Genomic DNA, 17,359 nt, shown 5'->3' on the forward strand with positions numbered 1-17,359 from the left:
AAGGATCACTACAAATCACATGGATCTGGTACATATTACTCCTTTAGTCTCTATGGAAATTAATTTTATTCTATTTTATTTAGGTGACTCAGTTTCTTTAAAACTCTGACTCAAAAATTCAAGTGGGCACCTTCTAGGATTTTGCTGAGTGCCTGAGTGCTGAAATTCCCAATGAAATTTAGGCAGCTAGCTGCTTTTTCCAAATCCCATGAAAATATCTATCAGTATCACTACAAACAAAAATACACTTGAAAAATCTGGTGCTTTGATTTTCTGCACTCAAGTAAGAGAGCAGCAAAATGTTTTCCTTTTTGTTCTCTTCTGATCTCTTCTAAATTTATACTTACATTTATAATTGTTTACAAGCACTGATTTTCCTATCTTTAAAGCTTTTTTTTTTTAATACATAGGAAGAGCTGATAAGTGGCAATTCTTTAACTCTTACAGCTGAAGTATATCCTTTTCAAGGACCAAGGTGTTGGGCAAGGGAGGGGATTGTCCCACTCTGCTCTGCTCTGGGGTGGCCTCACCTTGAGTCCTGTGTGCTGCTTTGGACACCACAATTTAAGAAAGATATTAAACTATTAGAGAGTGTCCAAAGGAGGGCAACAAAAGTGGTGCAGGGCCCTGAGGGGAAGCTGTACAAGGAGGGGCTGAGGTCACTAGGTCTGTTCAGCTTGGAGGAGACTGACAGGAGACCTCATTGCAGTTACAACTTCTTTGTGAGGGGAAGAGGAGGGGCAAGCACTGATCTCCTCTCTGGTGACCAGTGGCAGGACCTGAGGCAGTGGCCTGAAGTTGAGTTACGAATGGTTTAGACTGGATATTAGGAAAAGGTTCTTCCCCCCAGAGAGGGGCATTGGAACAGGCTCCCCGGGGCAGTGGTCACAGCACCAGCCTGACAGAGTTCAAGAAGCATTTGGACAATGCTGTCAGGCACAGGGTGTGACTCTTGGGGATGTCCTGTGCAGGGTCAGGAGTTGGACTTGATGATTCTTGTGGGCCCCTTCCAACTCAGCAAATTCTGTGATTCTGTGATTTTCATTTTAATGAAGGCTTTAGGACAAAGCTCACCAAAATTCTCATAGGATACCACAGCACTAGCTGTAGTAGCTATAACTGCACCCGAATTTAAAATATTTATTTCTGTTTTAACAATTATTCCTGTTCTTGTATGATGACACTCTCATGAATTTCAGCTGTGGGTAGAGTATTCTGGGAAATGCAAATGCTTTCTCCAGTTGGCACCTTTTTCACTTCTCTTCATTACCAAAAAAACCAGAGCGATCTCAGCACAGACATACTCTATCACAACACACATTTTAAGTGACTCTGCAATGATAAGAAGCTGTTCACGCTCAAAAGCTCTGTTCCCTACTCACAGTGTTCCCTGTGCTAGCTGCTTAATTTATACCTACCAAGCTTTCTCTTCAGTAGTCAGGAGACTGTACACTTTGTTTTTATGTTGGTCACAGCTGGGATTTTGTAGACTAACATGAATGCTGGTAATTGCCAATTCCAATGAAGGAACACAGAGGGAGAGGACCTACACTTCCGATGATTATGGTATTCTTAAGAAAAATATTAATGAACAAAGTGTGAAGATTCACATTCATGAGTGCTTTAAGAATGCAAAAAAATCCAAGTACACTTGCACATTAAAATTTGGCACAGTGTGAACCTAAAGCGTGCATAAAGTGTGTGGTAGCGCTGTCTGACTTTAAACACCTATTCTGAACAAACATCTACTAAAAATCCCAAATTTATGTATAAAAACTAGGCTATAAATTGTTGCACTGTATATGCAGTACCTTGAAAAAAAATGCCACGTGGAAAACATTTCCAGATGTTTCAAGTTTGTGTTTAATGTTAAAGAAAAAAAAAAGAGAGAAATAGCAAACTAGTTGTACAGTGACATTTCCTATGATGGAATGTCTTGCAGGCCATATGAGACTTGATATGGCACTCAAAAAAACCAAAACAAAACACTGGTTTACTACAAGTTTTATGAAGCAATCTATTTATGGTTTCTGTATTTCAAATCTGCTCATGTACTTTGCTCACGAATGCATTTGAGCTGGCAAGTATATTTCATAAGGAAAGAAGTAAAGGCACTCATGTTTCCAAATGTAAAACTCAACCTACTCCAGAAGTCTTTGCATTTCTGAAGGGAAACAAAGCCATCATATTAGTTACCCAAATCTAGTTTCACCTCCTTTCCAGAGCTCAGCTGTGCTTCTTGAGAACTACTTGACTTTTCAATGCAAAGAAATTTAAAGTAGTACTGAACAGTTCCCATCACTTGAAAAAACAAAAGTATTGCATGAAAACTTCTCTCAGCAGAACTGCTTTATGCACAAAAGCCATCAGGTATGGCCACTACAATCACAAGAGGGGGGGAAAAAGGATCATAACAATTTGGAAAGTAAATCTAAGTTCATACATATGAGCATCTCAATATTTCTGAGAAATCTTTGCAGTTAGCTATACAAGATAAATAAATCTGATGTTCTACCCAATGCTCTCTAGAAGACAGACCAGTGCTGTCTGTTGGGTAGTTTTCTAAATAGCCAACATGACATTTAAAAAAATAATTACTGATTTCTTCCTCAAAAGGTTTTCACATGCAGAGTCTGCAGTCTGAAAGTGCAGAAAAGTGTACAATCATTGGGCTTTCCAATCTGGAACAGACAGATAAAGCAGAAAAAACCAACATGCAAAGTCAAAGCAAGGATCAGGAAAACGGAAGAAAAGAGAAAACTAACTTTAGTAGAGTACTGGTCCATGGTTTTATAAATGAAAAGTGTCAAACTATGACTGGTAGTACTTTTTCTAACTATTCTGCAATCACCAATGAAAAAAAAGTCCTGCATTAACTTCTACAATCCAACAGAACATTAAAAATAAACCTGTCCAGTTAGTTCTGAATGTATACCACAGAAATAAAGGTCACCCTCCTCAAAAGAAATATGGAAAGTCCAAACCAACAGACTAAAGTTGAAGCAGTTAACTTGTGTTCTACTGGGTAAGTTTAAGCATCTCTTTAGGCACTTCACTGGTTCATTAAATGCAATACAAAATAAAGCTATAAATATCAACATTTTGTGCTCTCAAAAATTAGTCAAAAGCAACAGAAAACAGCACAAAAGTGTGACATTTTTGGCAGCTTATTTCTTCCCTTCCCCAATATTACTGGTTGTCCAAAAATGCTTTGTTTTGGGGATGCTTTGGCATCTCAGTATCAGGTTGTCTTAAGCCGCAAAAGCTAAAACAAAACTGCTAGGCCTTAGACAATAAAGAAATTTGGTTTTAAAATTTCTTTATGGCTATATAAGAAGGACACTTTAGCAGTGGCATGTCAGGGAAAAAAGCTTGCTTTCTTTTTAAATATTGCACTTTTTTTTTTGTTCACTCACACTAATGCATAGAAACTTTTAAAACTTTGAATATTACAATTTCATGCTATGAAAAAGTTATGGGAAATAATTTCTATACATCCAATATGAAAGAGTAGATATACTAGCCTTCCTTTACTTTCCTTAGTTAAAACATTGACAAAGAAGAGAGTGCAAAAAACCCCACAACCCTGTTTTTGGTCAGCCTGTGTATTAATTTTGTAGGTGCCAACTAAACAAATTGCAACACGTGATGAGCATGGATATTGTCAGGACAACTGAGGGTGACTGTCAGTAAAACAAGACTATGCATGATTGAAACAGTAAGTGTGGCTGAAATGGCAAATCGTGAGGCCTCTTCTCTTTGTGAAGGGGCACGACAAAGCGGATGAATTTCGCACTTCAGTAGCATGCTATAGGATTTACCAAGATTAATTTCACATTAAAGTGTGCTCGATGTTTGCATCCACATCTTGCATCACCTCCAATTGCTGTAGTAAGACAATGACTGGCAGCAGTCTCCAGGACACACAGGAGAATCCAGTGGGCAATTCAATGCAGCACAGCCCGCGCGTCTCTGTCACGAGTCACGATGTGGTGGTACATTCTCAGGACAGGCAGAACTGATATTCTGCTGGACTCCACTAATCTGGAAAATGATTGCTTGGAAAAAGAAGTCTCTAAGCACTTCAGTGCTTAAAGAACAAAGCGCTAGGATTGGATATAGTAAAACCAGTTTTGGGATCCTGACCACTGCGCAGAAATCCAGCTGGAAACAATGCAGAGTAGTACTCCTCAGTGTTACTTCTGTTATCATTAGTAATGTTAAGCATCAAGAAAATAAAACACGTCATTGCACATTACAGCCGCCAAGAAGCACGGCTAAACTTTGACACTAGAGAATTGAATAAGCTGATGCTACAACACAAACAGCTTCTGGTGTGTATCTATTTCGGAAGGTCTTTACATACTCAGTAAAAGCTCCTGTACTCCTGGCCAGTGAGTGCTTCAGGTTAAGTGACGAGTTATGGCACGAAGGGCATACAGAAGTTCAGCTTGCATCCGAGCTTCCATTAGAAGTAGATTGACATGAACCTGTGAAAAATTACGTCAGCCATTTAGCTCACCTCTGAATGGAACATGGTTTATTCATCCAGGCTGAAATTTCTAACCTTTAGTAAAGTATTGCTGCAAGAAAACTTTGTCTCTTCTCCCTGTACCCTGCTGCAGGACTACAGTTCCTCTAGAGACAGCTGTGTAGTGATGCCAACATGGACAACATCCCAGGACTGCAATGAGCTAGCCTCAACTGCTGCTTTAAGCAATCTTCCATCTGAGAAGTCCCCTTTAAACCTTTTTTCGTATCCTAATGGCATTTGTTCTTTCTGAATTATGTTTGGTTTTCTTTACCACTACCTGTGACCATTATATAGGAGCACAGAATAAGGGACAGTTTCCGTGCCAGATAGGCTAGCAGGCACACGTGCTGAACCCTTCTCAGGAAGCATTTAATAGGATATCTGAAGGCCTGTTGACGTTTTTATTGCTGAAAAACACCATAAAGATTATACATATATATATGAGTTTAGGTATTTCTTGATCTCCAAATCCCAAGTATTGGCATAGTTGACCACTTCTGCATTCTCAAGTTTATCCACTTTTCTTTTACAGTTGTCCATTCAATTTTATGGAGAACTGTTGGGGTTTTAAGAGTTCTAGTTTTTTTCTGTTAAAGGAATTTTCCCCCATACTGTTGCTAAGAAGACAAATCGCTGGGTACTTAAGGAAAACAAAGAGCTACCCACTGGGAGTGGGTTGCGCCTGGCTACTCTTTTGTTTCACCTGGGTGTGGGGGCAGTCGGTCTCTGCGTTCGAGAGAGAGAAGGAGTCTGCTTCTTCATCTGCTTTTCCTCACTACTGGAGAAGCTCCGAGATCCCAAGCCCGCCTTCCCTGCCCCACTGGGAGCCGGGCTGTGGCTGCCCTGCCCCCGCCGCTGCTTCGAGCCTTCATTGCGTTGTAGCCCTGCTCACCTTGCCTGCCCAGACCTCCGGGGGGTTCCCCGCTTGGATACACCTCGTCTGCCATCCGGGATTTGTGCTCGTCCCTGCCCTTCCAGCCTGCTGTTCCCGAGGGTCCGGCTGGACACCGGGGCCAGCCGTCTGGAGTTTGTGAAGCCTTTGTCCCATCCCTTCCCCGGATCCCAGGGCACCGGCGCCGCGTGCTCCCCGAGCTCGCTCCGGAGCGCCCCCTGCAGCCGCGGGGGAACCATCGCACCTGCCCTGCTCACCGGGAGCCGCCAGCGCCCCTGCCGGCTGCGAGCGGAACTGCACCCGAGGGGAAAGGGCCCGACAGCCGAGAAGGCTGGGACTGGGTTTGTGATTGTGTGCTGTCACTGCCATAGTTATTGTTGTTTGTTTGACTGGTTATATATATATAATAGTAAAGAACTGTTATTCCTATTTCCCACATCTTTGCCTAAAAGCCCCTTGATTTCAAAATTATAATATCTCAGAGGGAAGGGGGTTGCATCTGCCATTCCACGGAAGGCTTCTGCCTTCCTTAGCAGACACCTGTCTTTTCAAACCCAGACAAGAACTCACTCAAAATAATAATAATAATAATAATAAAGTATTTCCAGCACAACTAAGAAGTATTTTTGTCAAATTGGTATCTAACATTCAAGGAATGAATCTCGTTTTTTTCCGATTCAGAACAGTTCATTTGACAGATACTGCCATTTTAGGTGTCCCCATACTTTAATTTTCAAACAGCACAGGGGTCTCTGTGAAGCCACTTTGGCTCTGGAACACATACCTTCTCCGAGTGCTTGAACTGACGCCAGTAACTGTCGTACATGCGCTTGGTAGTTCTCTCTGGGTAGCAGGTCACTGTCTTTATGTAAACCTTCAGGCTGCGTTCAAGTAGCTGATTAACTTCTCCATAGTCATAGTCATCATACCTACACAACACAAGCAATCATTCTGTTTGATCTAAGTTTCTAAAAGCATTGTCTTCTGCAGCATTATGTTCTGAAGCTTGGGAAGTTAACCACGTGTTAAGAGAGGATCTGAAAGGCTTAGTAGGGTCACAGAATTGACAAGGTTGGAAAAGACCTCTAAGATCATCAAATCCAATGGTTAACCCTGAACCACCACCATGTTCACTATTAAATCACGTGCTCTATCCACATGTTTTTTGAACACTTCCAGGAATGGTGACTCCACCACTTCTGTGGGCTGTTCCAACACTTTACAAACCTTTCTGCAAAGAAATTTTTCCTAATATCCACACTAAACCTCCCCCGGTGCAGCCTGAAGCCATTTGTCCTCATCCTGTCACTTGCTACCTGGGAGAAGAGGCTGACCTCCACCTGGTGACAATCTCCTCTCAGGTTGTTGTAGACAGTGATAAGGTGCCCCTTCAGCCTCCAGACTGAACACCCCCAGCTCCCTCAGCTGCTCCTCACAGGACTTGTGCTCCAGACCCTTCCCCAGCTCCGTCGCCCTTCTCTGGACACGCTCCAGCCCCTCAGTGTCTTTCTGGCAGTGAGGGGCCCAGAACTGACCACAGGATTGGAGGTGTGGCCTCAGCAGTGCCGAGTACAGGGGGACGGTCACTGCCCTGGTCCTGCTGGCCACACCACTGCTGATCCAGGCCAGGATGCCATTGGCCTTCTTGGCCACCTGGGCACACCCTGGCTCATGTTCAGCTGCTGTTGTCCAGCACACCCAGAGCCTTTTCGCCGAGCAGCTTCCCAGCCACTGCCCCCAGCCTGTAGCACTGCCTGGGGTTGTTGTGACTCAAGTGCAAAACCCAGCACTTGGCATCACTGAACCTCGTATAATTGGCCTTGGCCCATTGATCCAGCCTGTCCAGAGCCCTCTGTAGGGCCTTCCTACCTCCTTCCAGCAAATCAACACTCCAGCCCAACTTGGTGTTGTCTGTGAACTTGTTTAGGGATGTTGTCTTTCCTGAATGAAGGATACAGGCTGGCTTCAGAGAAGACATTTCTGTAAAAATTTCCATCCTGACTCATTTTCTGCACTGCAAGGAAAAGTTATTTTTTTGCAGTGCCAGCAAAACCACTCTAACTTCCAGACAGAGGTACCATCTCCACTTTAAACACCCACAGTCTAAAATCATGCTTTACATATGGTTTATTTTTCTGTTCACATAGTTTTAAAATGTACTCCTAAGCCAGTGAATTTTTGTCCATACCTGATTCCATACATACAGTGGACATAGTTAAATAAAGCTCTTCTTAGTGTCGTTGTATCAACATCTTCATGTGTTGCCATAGTGTTATATGTGAGGTTATACACCATCCGAAACTTCTCATCCAGGAGATGTCCAATATCAGAATAAAGCCTGTTTACAAGGGAAAAGCCATGATTTTCCCAAGTATAGTCCTGCAGGAAGAGAAGGAGATATATAAAAGCACAAATGAAGTGAATTCCCTATGTCATCTTCTCTACAAGTCACCATTTTTGTTGTCTGATAGTTATGACTTTATTCCCTTCCAAAAGTTTGTATTTTGAATCCTTCATCCACATCACTTGCTCCATTCCCCCAGAATTCTTGAAAATGTGAATCATGTTGCGACACCCCAATCCTGGATATCATTAGCCTACAGGAGAAAAAACCCCAAGCTTCTCCTGAAGTGCTGAGGGAATCTTCTTCTGCTTTGCCACTCTGACCAGTATCATTCCCTGTGGGATTGGCCTGTAAGTTTAAAAACTTTTTCCTCTTGGAGGCTTTGATGCTTAGCTCTGAGCAGAGACGGAATCTTTACTTCCAGTCAGGATGTACAGTCATTGGGTAAAGTGCTGAACCACCCCTGAAAAAATTGATAAAATCCAGGCTGCTTTGGTCTTAGACAAGCACCTGGATTGCAAGATAAAAGCCTGTCTGCTTATATGAGGAATGGGAAATCTTTTCAGAGTGGTGGCACAGCAGGAAGAATCATCCTGCTCCGGAGCAGGGTGCAAGGGCGCTCTGCACTGCCATCACACTGAAGGTGAGAGTGTGCCCACATCCTTGTCAAGTGCTCAATCATCCCATCAATGATGGCATCTTTACAATTGAGGGCATCATCTCCATGCCCTTCCTGTGTCTGGCTGTTTTCCAAAGGTACTGCCAGGCCAAGGTCCTCACCTGGGCACCTTGGAGCATGTCTACTGTCCTGTCCCCCTGAGCAGGACAGCAGGGAAGAGCACGACAGTGCTCCGTTGTCTTACAGAGGCATCAGTGACATCTGAAACATGTCACAACATCACGTTCGGCCTCTGGCTGCCAGTACAAAAGACTGTAAGGCTTGTGAGAAATATGCCATACCCATCCAGCCCTGGAAAGGTGTCCAGGACATCACAAAAGCCTCTGAAAGCCAGAAGGTCCAGAGAGAGGAAAGCGTTGTTGACTAACAGCAATTGATCCATATTATCAGTGAACCCCCCCACCAAAAACAAGCTTAAGGACATTCTGCTGTGTATAGAATACCTTTTTTCTATTAATAAATTTAAAACCATACAGATAAAGGTAGTTTTGTTTTATCAGGATAAGGATTAGATTTATTTCAGGTGTTTGGGATGCTACTGCAATTTAACTATCATTAATAGCAGAGCATTTGGGAGGCTGTGGGTATATACATCCAACTGTTAAGAGTAGGACATAATAAATTATCAAGGTGACTCTTTTGAATGTAGGCCAGAAGCTGTCCTGCTCATTTAAGAGCAGAGATGTTTTTGTTCCAATTTCAACTTCTTTTGGCGCTTTTTTCCAAGGGAGCCTGCTGCTCCTAAAGTAGTTAGGCAGATTGTTTGATTTATAGGCACTGACTATGCCTTATTCTTTTTGGCAGCAATAACCTCAGGCTCATATAAAGACCACAGAGTAAATTATCCAGTTCAGCAGAGACTGCTATACGGCTAAATACATTTTCTGAGAGTGATCATGGATTCTTTATTTTACAGTCTTAGATACATCTTCTGACCATGGAGATTTCCTGCACCCACTGTCATTTTAATTGAAGCTCTCTGATTTGGTTGAAGATTTCTTCCATTACTTTCCATTTATTTCTAGGCTGCTTATTAATGTACTCTGTAAGGTAGAACAGAACCACCTAGAATGTCCCTCCTGTTATACATAATACGAAGTTCATGATTCTGGTCATGGCAAAGGATGTCAATATATAAGACAATGTACAGGTAAAATACATATTCTGTTCTTTCAACAGCACTGAGAAAAATGTATTAAAATATAGCAAAAGCTTCAGTAATCATATTTAGGAATTCCTTTTCTTCCCCAGCATTCCAGCTCCAGAGATTTGGTGCACATATGAGAACAATACTCCCAAATCATTTTCACAGACGTATATGTATCCACGTATTGACAGCCACTGGACAGACAGTACTTGGTAAAATGACAGGAATAAAGAGTTGCTCTGGTAGATTTTTTTTCTACAACATCTGGAGAGATGGGAAATAAATTCTTGTTTTTCTACCTTTCACTTTTATTTCAGATATGCTTTACAGTGCTCAAACATTAATACTGCTAATAACTGAAGTAAGATGGAAAGCCAAGTATTACCTTGCCAGTGATTGACAAATAGTAAAAGACTCCATCTCAGGGAGGTTTATGGAAGGTTGTGAGTTATTTAATGAACCAGGACAAGAAAAGGAGTGTGCACCAAACATGCCCCACTATAACCCCTTTATGCCCTGTAGTGAGATATATAAACATTCTTTGAGTGAATGTGCTTTAAAGAGATGATACCTGAGCTCTGAATGTTGGCAGATGGTCTTCTCCTCGCCTTGCAAAATCTTTGTACCCAAACCCAGGATCTTCAATATAACGGGAGACGTCTGTAGAAACTATTTCATCATCAAACGCTGTGAATAAAACAGCAAAAAGCTTTGCTTTAGGCAAGAACATGCGTTAATGCCAACTTCCAACTACCACTCTACTATAGGACTAGAAGACAATTTTAGAAGTTATGCAAAAGAGAAGAGAGGTACAAAGGAAAGAAACATTTCAATTCTCATTTGCTTGTATGGGATACACTGCTTTCATTGAGCCCATTAAATGCCAGCCTATACCAGACATCTAATATACTTCTACAAAAGGGGAAGAGATGGGCTACACTTCTGTCTGCAGGTTTGCTTTTCTCTCTGTTGACTTCTGAAGGAGGCTAGGTATCTTAAGTCAGGAAGATGAACATCATTAGCAAAATCACTGTGTTGGCATAAGAAACAAAAAAATGGATCCTTGACAGCAGGATTGTACTGAGCAGCCTTTGTGTCAGAAATCACACCAGCTCTGTTCTCTAAGCTGGAGTATGAGCACCAGAAAGCAATGTAACACTCCACTTGTAAACATCAGCTGAAGATTATGTGAAAGCAAAGAGCTCTACAGTACAGCAGGGTGAAATTCTGCCAGAAGCTCTAGTAACTAAGCATCTTCCAAGAGCTCCAAAACATATCGCTAAGCACACGCAGGTTCTCTATCAGGAATCAATCTTTCCCTCCCGAATAAACAGGTGGCTTGATTGTGTAACTACCTCTGCAGAAGTTGACTACTGCATAGCTGACTGCATTTGACCCTGATGTTAAAATCATGGCTCGCTTCCACATGCATTGACAGAACAGTTGCCATATGTCCACTGTTAGCACCTTGAAAAGTCAGTTAATCTAAGAATTGCAGAAGTGCTTTATCTCCTCTTTGCCTCATTAAACAATCAAAACATAACTGTGTAGGAAGAAGATTGAACAACATCTGCTACAGTAAATCCTCAGTGAAGAATAAAAAAACCTGTACACATACACTCTTCTCCCCTGTCAAGGACTGGACTTCATGAAAGGGTAAAAGCCAACACACACAGACTCCTCAACTGAAATCAGCAAATGCTAAAGAGGGAAGAAAGTCAACAAAACTGTCAGCAACCCCATCCAAAACCCCCTCCTGTCTTGAATGACCCTTTTTCCTTAAAAACCTGAAGTTGCACAGGTTCATGGAAGTCCTGATTTGATAATGAAACTGCAATGAGTGTCCATATATCTGCACTGCTGATACTGCCTGACCAAAGGAAAATACAGCAAGAATACATAATGTCCATTTCAAAAAATCCAGCTTGATGTTGCTGGATGTATCTTCTGTCAGAGATTTTTCCATGTTCCTAGAGAGCCACAAAACAATCTCTTTGCTGATCTGCAGTACGTTCTTCCTCCCTTTTGGGCTCTTTGCACAATACCATTGGTTCTTTCAAACACATTTGGTCTGAAGCTACTGAGACCTAAATTCACTAAGAACAGTACAGTAAAATGTGAAGCATTTTAGGGGTCACTTCTCAAAAAGACACAAGCAATCATCTTCAAGTAGCTTCTACTATGAGGAAATAGAGATTCTGATTGTCTTAATAATATTCTTTCTTCTAACACTTTATTTGGGAAAAAACCCACCTCCCTGTCTGTATGAAGCAGACTTCATTTTGTGGTTTGTTAGAGATGAAGGCCTCCAGAGCATATGAAAAATATGGGAAAAGAAGGTTTCAGCTCAAAATTTGGAAAATTATTTAAGAATAAAAAAATGCTATGAATCTCTATCACAAGATAGGCAGTGAACAGCACAGCAGTATGATCACTCAGAACAGCAAGTTGGAAATGTCCTTTCCAGGTGGGCAGTAAATGGTAAAGTAGTTGAGTCTCATAATCTAATTCCTAAACTAAATGTCATATCTGAAGGCTACTTATGAGTGTTATTGAAGTTCTAAGCACCACAGAACCTGTGAAATACTACTGAATATTTACATAAATTAATTATTTTGAAGATACAGAACATATAAAGAAAGAGAAATGTACACCCTACTTTTTAAGGAAGCCTGCAGGCTTTGTTTTTTAATATACAAAAGCTAAATTTCAAGTAGTAGAAAGGATGATGTTATTTGTCAATCAAGAAGTCTTAAGGTGATGAAGCAAAAGGTAAGACCACCCTTACTACACTCCTCCTACATGAAGTACCAGAATAAAGAAATGGACAGAAAAAGTTTCTAGTCACTGGACTAGCCTCAAGTATTTAATTCTTAAAAAGCACAAACAAAACTGAACTGGAAAAGCACAAATACCTCCACTAATTACTAGCAGACTCTCCTTCTTCTCCTTCTCAAAGCGAGTTGCCATTTCTTCCTGAGAGGCTTCTTCGTCCTCTTTATCTTCTTGTAGTCTCTTCATCCTTTCCATCAGGGCCTCCAGCTCACTTAAAGAATCTGCAATCTGCAAAAACACCATGACATTCTGAAAAATTAGAAGATAGACAACGTGTGTCATCTTCGGATTTCATGCTTGACAACAAACATTCTCAAAACCAGACAGCAGAGGCAAACACAAAAACTCAAGCCAGAATGCATTTTGTCACATACAGCACAGACAAACAGCTTTCAGACAGCAAGAAGACAGGAGCTGGGAAGTGTTAATGTAGCCTGCTGCAGTAATTTACTGCAGTGGGATTAACAGCAAAGAGGTGCTGTTTGAGTGTGGAAGCCAGTCACTCATATTCCACCATGTAGATAGGTCAGGAAAATCCATCTGTGTGCCCTACATCTCTCAGAAAACAACTTTTCATACTAAGGTAACAATAGTCAGTCCATTGGTAATGCAAAATATGTTTTTGAAGAGAGGCAGTGTAACACTGCCTTACAGAAACACAACCTGAGACGGCAAATCAGTGCTTTTCTTTCATTATGTGTGATCGAAATAGCCACTACGTTGACCCTTTTTCTTATTTTTGTGAGGAAAAAAGACCTCTTTTTACTAGAAATACGTCAGAGTTTTGGGTGCCCTGTACATATCATTCAGATTTTTCCTAAGATAAATTGTTTGGTTTTTCTTTTCCATCTTTTTGAGTCTGTTTTGCCCATAGTTGCAACTGTTTCTAGTAGAATTGTTTCCTCACTGCGTAGCAATAAGCACAGTCAGCAGCAGCCCTCTGCCCACTACAAACGGGGAGTAAGGCACCTCTGTGGCATGAGCTGGCATGTTTTACAGCCCAGAAATTTAAGATACAGCAACTGAACTGAGTGATGACATGTGTACATTCTACTGCTAATTGTAAAAATTGTATCTAGCAACTCTGCTCATAATCCTGATCTTCCACAAAAGGCAATGAAGCTAATTCATCTGTCAGCATTAATTCAAGGGCACATCTTCAAAAGAATTCTAGAGGACCTTTCAGGAAAAAAATGTCCAGTTAATTAACCAGTAATCAAATTAATCAAGTTAATTAACTAGTAATCAAAGTTCTCTGTTGATACAAGACTGGAACACCAGCATGAAGAATTAAGTAATTTTATTTCAGACATTTCCTCCCATCTACATGGAAGCGTTTCAAACTGTTTCATGACTGTAGGCCTTGAAGTAAAAATTATTATTATTATTACTACTGCTACTACTTCCATTTTTTTCCATTTCTTTTTTTTCATTCCCTGTGTTAGGAACATGGATGGCACAATGCTCCAGGTCAATGCCACACTGTCTGAAGAAACTGGGACTTCAAGCTTTCTGCTGAAAGCAAAGTTTTAGTCTTGCCCAATGGGTGGTGAGATTAACTATCAAAATCACGTTGCTCTGACTTCCATTCACTGTTACAATGTGGTTTTCAACAGATTACACTGAAAATTGCCAAAGTGTATGTAAGAATTACCAGACTCAAGCATTCCTGTAAAGCAGACAAAAAATTTCAAACTACCCTAAAATTTAAACAGGAAAGAAAGGAAGAAAGTTTTCTAATGCAAAACAGAGGCAAGCAAAAGAATTTTCTTGCAACACTAACCCCGAAGTTGCTACTTGTGAGGGATGCATTTTCTATGTTGTTGTCATTGGCAAGATCACAGACACAGAAGTTGTTGACTGCTATAAGTCTGAGTCCATTAGATGTATCCGGATCTCTCTCTGGATTAATGCCACTACCAAAGACAAAACTTGCCAAGGCATGATAATGTGCCAACAGGACAACAGCATGCACCAGTTCAGGAAGAGACCAATTATTTTCCCCAGTCTTGACAAGTTTCTGAAATGAGAATAAAAAAAGTGTAAATCTAAAATGTCTTTTGGCCCCCAGCTTTTCTATAAAACACTACACATTTTAAAAAGAGATCAATTCTTTCTTCCAATAATACCATATTCCCCTTGCACACAAACTCTCACTGGATGAAAAAGGAGACACCTAATATATTACTTCTTTTCTATTGGACTATTTTAGCCAATGCTATTGCTAAAAAGAAAATCTTACTGGCTTTGTCACACAAGAGAATCACCTTGTTTGGTGCACTAGTACTTCCCAGAACTTTTTAACTCAGGGAGATGACGCCTAACCAGACACTTGCACAGTTCTTGGCAGTTCTTTTTACCAGACATTTACTGGTATTTACAGGGCATGACTGAAGAGGTACCTGGATGTGCTCTTTCGTGATCAGCCAGGGCCGGTGTGCAAGAAGTTTGTTTATTTCGTTCAGATTTTTCAGTCTTTGGGGAATGTATTCTAAACCATTCAGCCACTCTGCAATCCCGCCAGTCTTCAGAAACTCATCCACGTGCATATTTATTAGGTAGGAACACTGATGTCTGGCAGCAGCCTGGAATAATTAAACACAGAGTGAACAGTGCAGCACATTAGTGTGTAATCTGATTTTGCTGTGGGTGGGAGACAGGTTAATAACACAAAACAAAAGTACAGTGTCATTCCAAAGGGCCTTGTGCAAATGCACTGCAATGCATTTCTATACAGTATGGAGGATTCTCCAATAAAAATACATTTGATTTCTCTGAACTGAAAAATATAATTTGGGTTGGAAGCAATCACTACAAGAGAACCCTCCGCTCACAGGGCTGACTTAGAACTTGTTGCTTGGAGCCTTGTCCAGACAAGATCTTCACCCTTGGAGATCACAGAACCTTTCTTGGTTCCTGCTGCAATGTCTCAACATCCTCACAGTGAAAACTGTTCTCCTAGTGTCTACCTGGAATTTCTTGTGACTCGAGTCCACTGCATCTCATCCTACTGCTGCACAGTGATGTGGGCATGTGAGGGATGTATCACTGTGGGAAACAGGGAATGATGTAGGTTGCCAATTCTCCCTTCTCATTGAAAACTTTCCAGCTAGGCACGCTTTATTGTGATAAAAATCTACTACAAAAATTCAGCTTCTGTCAAAACACCACCCTAATTTCTCCTTTTTAAAGTTCTCCTTTTTTTCTTCCTTTTTTAACTACAGAAGTCAGGGTGGCAGGAGAAGATACACAGCCTGTTGGTACGTACCATGATGGCAATGTAGTGCCTGTAGGGCAAAGGAAGGGGCCCATCCATGCGCAGCATATAGAACTGGCTGCGGAGGAAAGACTCCAGGTACTGAGTATGGATACTCATGACCTGTGTGATGTTGTCCAGGCGACCAGACGTAGAATATTCTTCCACAAGAAGGTTAGTACGTTCATCCAAACCATTTGCTTGCATAACCTTGAAAATAAGATGGAGAAATATTAACAGAGGGAGAGATTTTCCCTGGCTTTTGCCCTGGGGAGAAACACACTGTGGTGTGAAAGGTATATCTGTGTACAGACTTAAAGACAATGATGGAGTTCTAGATACATATTTGCAAACATACATGCCTGCATGAATGCAAATACACACATACAGATCCTGCTTGTATAATGAGAATTGAAGAGCACTTTACACTGAACCTCTGTTATTTTTTATATGTCTCTACAAAACCCCGAACCATTTTATATAGATCTTCTTGAAACAGTGGAGGTTGCAGATGCTGAAAGTCAAACCTGTACAGAGATCTGGAAGTAAGTAAAAGCTAAATGAAAAGTAAATTCTTTTTGGAAGACAACCTGTACAGACACACACCACCTGAGTGCTCAGCCCTAAAATCAATTTCAAAATTAATGGAGAGGGACTGGATTATGTAACCAAATGATAGAAACAGCCTGGCAATCTACCCCTTCTGTGCTTGTGTAATTGAAGAGGACATCAAATGCTAATTTGTCCATAACATTCAGGTATTATTTAGAATAGGAATTTAATGCTTTCTTCAAACAAAACCTGCTCTTTAATTATTCCAACCAATCCAAACCTTGGGCACAAGATTAAATGAAACAGCAGAAGAGTAAGTAGCAGTTGCATTGCAAGCCCTGACACAGTATGAGTGCTATTACTCAGTGTTTATCACCAGGGATAGCCATTCTCAACATGTTCACCACTGAAGTTACAAGCACAAGACTAGAATACCCAGTATTTATTCCGACAACCGTGCAGTAATAAACCAGCCAGCTTACTATTGCAAATACCATGAAATGAGAACACATTTTAGCTGTTTTACTGCACATGAAGCTAAAAAGTGCCTAAAACCAAGAAGCACAATGCTTTTGCTGAAATATTCTATTTAAAATATGTTTTCCTCTTTATGATGGGCTGATGAGTGGACTGTGTCTCAAATATTTTTCTATCGGATCATATATAGAAGATACATACAAGGAAACACAAACAACATATGACATTTTCATTTCTCACCACTGTACTTTCCTGTTTCAATTTGTGGGCCCAGAAAGAAAGGGAAGAAGCAGCTACACAGGCAGCTCCATCATTTTTACACGTGTATCTTCACTATTGGAGCTTTTCTGTGTTTTATACCCAAAATGATGCCTTCTCAGTTTTCCTTAAGAATGTTTTTACCATCAGAATTTTATTCACACATTAGAGACCATTTTCCCTGTATATACCTCCTAGGAGTCCCCCTTACTCTTCAGCAAGTGTATCTCCCATATATTTAAGAGATTCTTGTCTCATTTAGTGGTTTCTTGGGGAAATCATATTTTTTGTGTCTCTGGTAAGGTTTCTAATCTTCTCCAGCTTGTCAGGAATTTTCCTTGTAACAGTGCAAGTTATAGCAAGAAATTCTGCTGACAGAATCAAA

At 40.9% G+C, this 17,359-nt stretch overlaps 1 protein-coding gene across 1 annotated transcript in view; it reads right to left on the minus strand.

The window, feature by feature from the left end:
* Positions 1-1,038: 1,038 nt before the first annotated feature.
* Positions 1,039-17,359, minus strand: part of SESN3 (sestrin 3) — a 40,631-nt gene continuing 24,310 nt past the window's right edge. Inside the window, exons 3-10 of the mRNA XM_032099199.1 lie at positions 15,700-15,897; positions 14,834-15,016; positions 14,215-14,451; positions 12,512-12,659; positions 10,168-10,283; positions 7,615-7,805; positions 6,211-6,355; positions 1,039-4,490 (exon numbers count right to left, since the gene is read on the minus strand). Of these exons, the coding sequence (XP_031955090.1) occupies positions 4,404-4,490; positions 6,211-6,355; positions 7,615-7,805; positions 10,168-10,283; positions 12,512-12,659; positions 14,215-14,451; positions 14,834-15,016; positions 15,700-15,897 (1,305 nt within the window). The 3' untranslated portion in view covers positions 1,039-4,403. The remainder of the gene's footprint in view (positions 4,491-6,210; positions 6,356-7,614; positions 7,806-10,167; positions 10,284-12,511; positions 12,660-14,214; positions 14,452-14,833; positions 15,017-15,699; positions 15,898-17,359) is intronic.

This window comes from Corvus moneduloides, chromosome 2 (genome assembly GCF_009650955.1).
Source record: "Corvus moneduloides isolate bCorMon1 chromosome 2, bCorMon1.pri, whole genome shotgun sequence".
NCBI classification, from domain to species: Eukaryota; Metazoa; Chordata; class Aves; order Passeriformes; family Corvidae; genus Corvus; species Corvus moneduloides.